Source organism: Rhinolophus hipposideros (assembly GCF_964194185.1).
Source record: "Rhinolophus hipposideros genome assembly, chromosome: 14".
Lineage (NCBI taxonomy): Eukaryota > Metazoa > Chordata > Mammalia > Chiroptera > Rhinolophidae > Rhinolophus > Rhinolophus hipposideros.
Genome location: NC_138060.1, coordinates 54,892,726 through 54,902,822, shown reverse-complemented (window position 1 = coordinate 54,902,822; position 10,097 = coordinate 54,892,726). Strand labels below are relative to the sequence as shown.

The window sequence follows — 10,097 nt, the reverse complement described above, 5'->3', positions numbered from 1 at the left end:
TTCCTGAGCACCAGCCCTAGGAAAACGCGGCTGTGGTCCACAACTCCACTTACCTGGTCCTGGCACAAAAGTTCAATTTTCTCCTCTGCCAACACCGCAATATCCTCTTCTTTTTCCTGCTCTCCTGGTTTCTCATTATTAGAAGAGCTGGTGGTTTGAGACTCGTTATCCAAGTTGATGATTTTCTCATAAACATGTTCCATTACTTTCCGGACTTGGAGCATGTCACTAGCAGAGAGCCTATCTCTGTAAAAAGGGCAGATTGTGACATCAGGAAATCACTGGATAGTATCCCTATTCTTTGGTGTTAACATTTGATAAAGATGAAAACATACCACAGAAACATAAACCGATAAAAGCTTTTAGTCACTGTCTTTTGATCCGTTTTTTAGGATTGTCAACATTTTCTATAGTGTCCTTTGAGGACACGGATTATGTGTATCTAATTAAATACATGTTCTTAAAACTTACATGGGGTGGGGGGAGGGAGATGAGGGTAAGGGGGATCAAATATATGGTGATGGAAGGAGAACTGACTGCGTGGTGAACACACAGTGGGATTTATAGATGATGTAATACAGAATTGTACACCTGAAATCTGTGTAATTTCACTAACAATTGTCACCCCAATAAATTAAAAAAAACAACAACAACAAAAACCTTACATGAAGAATAGCTTCCTCAGTTTTACTCCCTTAAAGCCGCTGCCAGAGCACGGGCAAACTAAGTGCTCCTGGAAGGGAGGGCAGCACCCACGGGCTTACCAGGTGCCACGCTCTCGCCGCCCGTTTCTCCCAGGCCGTTCTTCCCCACAGCTGAGACCTGGAGTCTCACCTCCTTCCTAAACTCCAAACCCACAAACACAACAGCTAGCTGGGTATCTCCAGATGGTGTTCCACAGGCATCTCAAAGTCTGCATGTCCACAACTAGATTCATCCACTTTCTCACCCCCAAACCTATTTTTCCTACATTTCTGACGTCAGTTAATAAGGGTCAAGCCAAATAGCTCAGGCTCAAACTCTGAAAGCCAGCTTGAGCTTAGGGTCATTAAAGCAAGTTGAAGTGACATATAGGATGTGTACGTGTGTGTGTGTGTGTGTGTGTGTGTGTGTGTGTAAAGCAAATCTTTAGCAATGTACTGCAAATTACTGAAGCTGATGGAATAATTGGGGCTCACTCTCCTATTCTCTTTTTTCATGTATCTTTGGAAATTTCCCTAACAAAAGGTTTTAAAGTCTTATTGATTTTATTTGCTAGGATATACATGAAACTTCTTCATTTCTTTTCCGCCTTCTCTCCTAGTATTTTCCCACCACTCCTACATCCAATGCTGTGGCTATATAGGTCCTTGCTAATTTCCAGTATTTTGTGCGTGCTCTTACTTCCACACTCCTGATCAAACCATTTCCTGGACCTGGAATCTCTCTTTTGAAGTTCTATCCATCCTTACATGTCTAGCTCAAATTCCACGCCTCTGGGACGCCTTTCTGGAAAACTCTAGCCGAAAATTCATTTTTTTCCTGTACTTTCATCATTCCCTAAATGTCTACAAAAGCAGTTATTATACACAGAGTTGTATTCTAAACTATGAATTATGGCAAGAGACAAAGGTCCACGTCTTATTTATTTTTGAACATCTGTAGCCTACCACACAGTAGACACTTGGTAAATGGTTAAATTAGATAAACTTTCAATATTATAAAACTAGTACTTCCTGTAAGTACTAGATCTAGTACCTCCTTAGCTATAAAAGCAATCATAAGGTATAAAAAACCTCTCTAATAATCAATTAGATCAAAGCATCACATGATGCTATACTTACTTTTTTAAGGTTTTTGCTCCTGAAGATGCATGAGGTTGGAGGTAGAAAGGAATTTTGTTGAATTTGGGCATATTTTTCTGAAATATGTAAAAAAAAGTATAATAGTTTCTACTAGCTGATAAATTAAAATGATATAATAGGAAAACATGATTTACAAATTAACAGTTGTTTTACAGTTAATGGTCACCTTCAATGAAATTTATAGTAAGCTATCAAATTATCTAAGTCAGCCTTAGATAAAATGTATCAGAAAGGTATAACATTTAGTTTTGTGATAAAAGATAATACGTAATATCAGTGGCAATATGAATTTGCAAGCATGGCTCTTTTCAAATAACAATTTACGGTATTAAAGGGAAACAAATTTTATTTTTAATTATTTAAGCCACACACACCAAAATCTCAATTCTACATTCAAATATTAGGGCTGATACCTAACGGCCCAAACAAAAAATTAAGTGTCTTGAGAGAAACCCACAACATTCACCTTGGAGCAAAACCATACACTCTACGCTGGTGTGGCCCATCATCCAGCTGAAAGGCCAATCAGGTCCTCCCACTTTCTTTCCCTGTGACATCAGAGTGAAGTCTGAGGTTTGAAACAAGAGTGCAAATTTCAGCCAACCACCTAGGCGTCTACCATGAAGTAAACAACATACTTAGATGAAGGATAAAATTAACTGGTCATCTTTTCTCTGGGTATTAATCCCCTCCGAGCCTCCATGTCATATCCTGTCTGGATGTCTCCTCTCAGGAATAAGCCACAGGCCTAAAGTCAGCAATGCATCCCAGGTGAGTGTCACACACAAAGGAAGTAGTAGTTTATGGGGAGCTCGGACTTAGAGAAGACCATAGAATATCCATCAGGTGTCACACTGGCTTTAAGTTCTTGGAGGTAGTGTATCTGGGACAGAAAACACATTTTCTGAAGGTTCTAGAGATTAAATCTCTTTTCCTACGGCTTTAGGAATATACAAAATAGGTCAACAACACATAAAAGAGTCTAGAAACAGACCCATGTGTATACAGAAATTTAGTTTATGATAAAGACAGCATTTCAAATTAGTAGCAAATGCATTATTCAAAACCTGTGTTGGCACATTGGCTATCCATTTGTAGAAAGTTAGCATCCTATTTCACATCAAACAGAATAAATTCTAACTGATTCAAGATCTAGACATAAGCAAGTATCATAAACACACTAGAGGAGAATGCAGAAGAACATTTTTGCTACTCTGGAGTGGGACATACCTAAGCAAGACATGAAACTCAGAGCCATAACAATTCAATCAGGTTATATAAAAAGTAAAACTTTCTGCCTGACAAAAGACACCACGAACGAAGTAAAATTTCAATTGAGGCACAGATAATAAGCAAAGGGTTAATATTCAATGTGAAAAACTCCTACAAATTAGTAAGAAAGACAAATACCCCAATAGAGAAATGAGTAAAGAATATAAACAGGCAATTCACAGGAGAAATACAAATGGCCAATATGAAAAGATGCTTACCCTCACTACAATTAAAAAAAACCAACAACATATTAAAACAATGAGATAATATTTGCCTATCTTTTAGCAAAGATTAAAAGTATCCAGCGTTGGTAAGGGTCTGGGGAAACGGGCACTCATACACTGTTGGTGACAGTGTAAACTGGCACAGCCTTTGTGGAGGGCAATTTGGCAATATCTATCAAAATTTAAAATGTGCATACCCTTTGATCCAGCAATTCCACTTCTAGGAATTTATCCTAAAAAGTACACAAAGATATATGTACAAGGATGTTCACTGAAACATTGTTTGTAATAGAAAACATTGGAAACAACCTAATTGTCCATTAATAGGGGACTGGTTAAATAAATTATGGTATATTTATACACTGGAATACTATACAGTCATTAAAAAGGAATAATCCATATGTGGAGACATGAAAAGATGCTCAAGATATATTTCTAAGTGAAAAAAAACCAAGTTGCAGAACAGTATGTGTAATAGATCTTGTACAAAATAAAATGAAATATATATGCACGTACAGATAATACATGCTTATGTATGCATAGAAAAAAGTACTAAAGACTAGGCACTGAACTATTAACAGTATTACTTCTGGGGAGAAGGATAGGGAGTGAATGGAAGAGAAGGAGTGATTGAGAAATGGATAGGAGTTTCACTTTATTCATTTATTTTCTTTAATAAGCATATATTATTTTATAATGAAAAAACCCACAAAGATGTAAATAGATAAACAAATAATTATCAACACTACTTCTGCAACTTTGGAACTTCAGGGAAGCAGGAGAGGATTCCACTTGGCAGCCTAGCTTTTATTAAAGTTTCAAGTTACACAATCTAAAGTGGTTCTAAATTTCCTTCACGATTTGGAAAAAATAAAAGGGCAAAGTGGGAGTGAAGGACACTTACATCCACAGTGATGTCAATTACCCATTGTGGCACCGTCTCATTGAGAAGCATCGACTCAGTCTCACCTCCGGAATCTCGGCAGAGCAGCCTGCACACATCCATCAGGTAGTAAGTGACACAAGCACAGATGACAAAATCACTGTTACAAACATTAGACAGAGGGACCCTTACACAGGTAATTTAGGAAAACCCCCACTTAGCTGAGGACATACAGTGACTCACTCAGCTCAGAGGGACAGCAGGCCCTAGACTCAGGTCCCAGATTCCAAGGCCAGGCATCCGCTGGGGCTGCCTCGCTGAGTCATTGGGTGATGAAAGGAAACCGGGTGTAGGCTGAGCACTCAGCAAAGGTCCCCTGCCAGGGCTACAGCGCACGGCACAGACCTCCACACATAACAAGAGTCAGGGTATTTTTGGTAACCACACTCTCAGGAAAGCACCATAAAGGAAGAGAAGTCTGGGCTCCAGGGCGAGACAAGCATTTTCCTTGCGGGGCTCTACGGAACTCTAGTGAGCTCTCCCCACAACACCCCTAGGGCCTTGCTGGCTCCGGAGGTAAAGCCAGTCTGCTTCTTCCCTGCAGAGCCTCCAGAAGGGCTGCCGCACACCGCAGGTGGGGCCGGAGTGGGCACAACAGTTCCCAGGAACAGCCCAGTCCGTCCTGCCTGACCCAGCTTGATGGAAGTTACCTACTCTGATGCTGTCCTGCGGGCAGGGACTTCTGGTGATGCCATCTGTTCCCTGACCCCAGCAGTCATGCTGGGTGAGAGAAAGTGAGAGTTTCCTGCAGAAACCACTAGAGAAGCTGCTTCGAGGCAAAGGAGCGACCTCATTTTAACACTAGAGGCTCAGTTCTCAGTTAGAATTTGGTCTAATAGTACCAGACACTTAACTATCTTATGGAGATGGAAAAGCTCCCAAATCCCTGATACCCCCAGATATTAGTAGTAAACAATTTATAACATCTGCCTGAATCAATGCTTCTTAGCAAATGGAGTGCTTTCGCAGGCAGGGCCTCCAGCCCTCCTTACCCATACCTGAACAGTGTACGACCTCCAGCTTCACCGAAGATCACAGGGGTGTGGGGGGGCACTTGGAAATAGCCGTTTCCCTTCTGTACGCGGTTCTCCTGCTCCCCATTTACTGGGAAAAGATGCAGATGATGTCAGATGCAGAGATAGTGCTAAGAACACAGATTCTAAACATTGTGTTTACACAGGCTTCAAACACTGTAAGATTTTTAAAGTCAAAAGTCTTATAAGTCAGCCAGAGTCAGAAATAAAGGCAAAAAAACGAACCAAAGTTAAATTCCTAAAAAAAAGAAATATGACAACTTGTGATGTACCTCATGAGAAATGACTGCATTTTGGAGGTTTTTACTAGAACAGATTAATGATTGAGATTTGAAACAAAAACAAAGCCATCGACTTGAGCCACAGAGAAGCCTAGGACACCCTGTTTATAAATGGCGATCTGCTTTTTTTTTTTTTTTTTTTTTTAAGTAGAACACCAAGCTCAGAAAAATTTCTTGGGCCAGAAAAAAAAAATTATGTTTATATTTCAGTAACTAATGGCAGAGCTATCAATGAAAAATAAAATCCCCAAAGAGGTCATAATTCCACTTTTATTGTTCTCTACAGATTTCATTTCACTTTCTTTGTGATCTTTTGACCAAAGGGCAGTTGACCCCCACTCAAATGCCAACTTGTCCATAAACCCTTTCCTCATGAATCTGCAAGCCATCTCAGCCTCTGAAATCCCACAGCACTTTCCTAACCTCTTACAGAATCCAGCACTGGTCGCTGATCTCATGCTTTATGTAAACAGCTCTCTGTTCTACCAGAATGTCAGGCCCTGGAGGATAGGGTCCAAGGCCATTTATCTTCATTACCCCCACCTACAACTCACTGCAGGCCTCTGAATACTTGAGCTGCTCAACAAGTATAATCTAAGCAACTCTTACGTATCCAGTGAGCATGGAGCAGGTGCAGATTATCAGACAGGTAAGAGTGTGCAATGAGCTGAGCTCTGGCTGGGGAGATGGGTGGGCCCTTTATTGCCTTTACTGTGACCATTTGATTTTAGGATGATTTGGGGTTTCCTGTCACTTTCTTGAGTCCCCCAACTAAAGCCTTGATCCAAGGGGTGCTGACTATGGCACTGTTTCTTGATTACTTAATCTTTATCATCTACTTGGGCCTCTGAGGCATCCTGTCTGTCATGTTATAGGTAGAGGACAAGCCACGAACAGGAAATGACATACCCACAGCTATAGAGCCACTTAACGGCAGAGCCCACAGCAGAACCCAGCATTCTCAACTCTCTATGGAGAGATCTTTCTATTGAGTTTCTCTGGCTCACAGTTCACTGTACAATTATGATGGGAAGCAAAGTGGGCCAGGTGACATAAAAGAGAAGCCGCCAAGTGTGGGGTTAGTGTCCTCTCTCCGACAGGGACAACAGAAGACTGGCTTCCAGGGAAGCATGTCATCCTTGCAAAAGAGATGACAAAAATCATTACAGATGAATCAATCCGCCAGGACGAAGTCTCTGGCAGGAGGCCGTCATCGCTGCTGACCACCAGGCGTGTGCAAATCTTCATCAGAATCTTCCGAGCACTCAGACTCTTAAGCAGAGTGAGCCCCCAGTGAGCAGGTAGAACACAAGGCCTCTTCAACCAGCTGCAAGTTACACACGAGCTGTCAAACTTTTTCTCTTTTCTGTAATCAAACCGAGCCAAACTCATACATTCAAAACACATTCTCCTCTGCTGCCCAGAGAAAGCTGCTGTCACTGCCTATGGCACACACAGCTTTGGGATGTCCTCAGTGACATTAATTCTTTAGACATACTTGTTCACTTTCCCTGACATTTCTCAGTTGGAATTTGATTTTTTGGAAACATTCAGAGCCCAAATCAGGTAGATCATCAGAGTAGGTAACAGCAACATTTCAGGCCAACACGAAGTATCATGACTACATAGGACAAACCTGGCTTTCTGATGCACCTAATTAACAAGCTTTGGAGGTAAATCAAGTATATCCATGGATACTCTGAGAAATATCTTTGGAATAAGACTGCTAAGCTGCCTACTTTTAAGGACAAAGGTCATTGGACAATATAAGGTTTATTCTATCTTGAGCAGTTTCACTGACTGAAAGCTCCTTGAATTCCAGTTAAGACTGAATGGACGTTCTTCCTTGGAGATGTGCAAGGGAGGGCAATGACTTGAGCACACTACAAATACTATGTCACAATTCAGCAAATTCTTAAAATGGTTCTTAAACGAGTCTCTTTCCCTTCTGAGTAATTTTAAATCAATTATCTTGATATAAAAGCACGAACCATGGTTTACTTCATTTTCTTCTTCATCCATTGGATTCACATGTGTTCGAGGCCAATATTCTAGGAGGGCCTGGAGTAAAAGTCCTCCTAAGTTCACTGAAAAAAAGAGTTGATTAAAAAGAAAATTAATGGAAAAGAGAGTTGGCAGTTTTTACCTAAAATAGAAGGAAAGAAATACAAAATTATAAGTTTCACACATTCTGGATGTTAAATTCTCAATCCAATGCTAATGATGTTTAAATATAAGACTTTAGAGATTTTGCCAAATCTATTAAAATTTTATCTTAAAATGTTTAAAGCAATGATATTATAGAGCAAACAGATATCCTGTTGGGTTATTCAGATAGAGCCATTCTTTAAAAACGAACAAACATAAACAGGAGTTGCGTTCATTAAAAGGCTAGTTCCATATAAAGCCACTAAAACTGTTATTTGTACACATCAGGTATTTCTACATGCTACATTCTTAGGAGAATGCTGACCAAAGAGATCAATAACACAGAACAAACTCTTACAAAGATGAGCACGTAGCAGCAGAACACAGCACAGACCCACCTCTTTCGCAAGAAGGAAGAGAAGGACACAAACTCACGTTTTGGATCGGACCCATCTGGGCTGCTGAAGCCAGCATCTTTTGCAGAAACCCAAGCAGCAAAACAGTCACTCTCATCCAAAGTAATAGTCAACATCTGTCAATAAATAAATAAATAAATAAATAAATAAATAAATAAATAAATAAATAAATAAAAATCTTAGTGGCATTCCACTGGAATATATTCCAAATAAATCTCTAAACCTTCACTTATTTGTACTATTTAACTAAAGTGCTAAGACACAGATTCAGAAACAAAATGTGCTTCACGGGATTCAATGCATCTACTATTTACTGGGATACCAAAGGCATTTAAACTGCATTTTTCAAGTATAAACACGCATTTTTTTTCCTTTCACACTTAAAAACATAGGACTGTAACTAATAATACTTAATTTGTAGCTATATAGCTATATTAGAGAACTTCAACTATCCCAAATTGCACAAATTATCAATTGCTACCTTACCCCTGTTTTTAAGTCTACTGAGAACCAATTTGGCACATACACCATCTTAAATCTTTTCTTAATTTCATCTTCAAAATCCACTTTGCCCAGATCTTCAACTTTACACGCCTATACATCAAAAAGAAAGTATGACAATTATCAAAATTAAGCGGCAAATTAACTGGATTCTGACTTAGCTCTTCAAAATTTTATACATTTGCACATTTGTCTAAATAAACTGGAGTCTCAAATATATTTCAAAAAGAATGTAGCCAAATATTTTTATCTTACAGCTTTTTTCCTTTAAATAACTATTAAAAACTTGAATTTAAGAAACCCACAAAATATTCTTTTTGGAAGCTGTAATTTAATTTTGCTGATATTGATATAATATACTACCACACTCACCTGGAAGCAATGTCAAATGAAGCAAAGAAATCTTCAAGGAACAAATAACAGTTATTAAGTTATTAAATAACTTTAAAAGATCTCTGAAGCTACCTTCTGATAACAGCTGTGATACAATTTGTAGTTTCTCTTTCTTGACCATTCTCATCCTTCCTTATTCTCTCTCGATCCCTAAATATATGGGCTCCCCAAAAGCATGCCCTGAACTTCCTCTGATGCTATGGAGCATTTCAATCCCGATCAACTCATCTCAATCCTGAAGCATATCACAGAATGTTCTTTCCACCTCTTCATCCTAACAGCAACCTGCCTCTTTCCTCAGGGTCCCAGTTCTCCCGTCGTCTTCTCAAAGGGTGACTCTGCTTCTTCTCCTACATCCCACTGCTCCTTATTGGCACAGACAGACCATTATCCATCATCTCTATGTGAAAACTCCTTTTCCTCTGAGGCATGTCATTTAGCGACAGTAAACTACCCGCTTTCCTCACTGCTACTAGCAAGCTGGGGTCATTCTCCCTCACTATGGACTTGAGCTCTAGTTCAATGCCTTGCAGTCCATCTTGAGTTCTTGCTTTCATACTGGACAACACAAAGGACATGTTGGCCTCTCAAACCCTTGACAACATTCCTGCTATAAATGTATGATCTCCAACTTCAACTGGATCATTACTGCTACCCGGGATGGCTTCTGCTTCCAGTCATTTCTCCACACCTGTCTCTACTCTCGTCCTGTCTTTGACCTTGGTACCTCCCTCACTACCCTCAGCACATGGCTCTGAGCTCTACTCCTCAAAAAGAAAAGTCTTGACAGAATTCCCTTAACTTTCTGCTACCATTCTCCTGGTGCACGGAAAAAGGTGGCCCTTCTTGCTGTGCTCTGAATTTCCTCACATCTCGCTTCTTGGGGACCTTGGCTCTTTATCGATCCTCTCCTGTCTTTACTGGCTTCTTCCCAGGAGCAGTGAACCACATTCAAATTTCTCCCACCTGAAAAATTCCTGAACGCCGAAACAAAACCTTCCCTTGAGCCGCTCATCCCTGATAGCTCTCCAGCTACTGCGT

The 10,097-nt window shown here is 40.0% G+C and overlaps 1 protein-coding gene across 4 annotated transcripts in view; it reads right to left on the bottom strand.

Moving 5' to 3' along the window:
- WDR48 (WD repeat domain 48) overlaps positions 1-10,097 on the bottom strand; it is a 45,061-nt gene that overhangs the window by 2,427 nt on the left and 32,537 nt on the right. For 2 of the 4 annotated variants that reach the window (XM_081071892.1, XM_081071890.1), the window contains 8 exons: positions 8,649-8,756; positions 8,182-8,278; positions 7,590-7,685; positions 5,282-5,387; positions 4,245-4,332; positions 3,538-3,573; positions 1,824-1,900; positions 54-246 (listed from right to left, as the gene is read on the bottom strand). In XM_081071892.1, the coding sequence (XP_080928018.1) occupies positions 54-246; positions 1,824-1,900; positions 3,538-3,573; positions 4,245-4,332; positions 5,282-5,387; positions 7,590-7,685; positions 8,182-8,278; positions 8,649-8,756 (801 nt within the window). The remainder of the gene's footprint in view (positions 1-53; positions 247-1,823; positions 1,901-3,537; positions 3,574-4,244; positions 4,333-5,281; positions 5,388-7,589; positions 7,686-8,181; positions 8,279-8,648; positions 8,757-10,097) is intronic. The other 2 variants (XM_081071893.1, XM_081071891.1) reach the window with 1 other exon arrangement.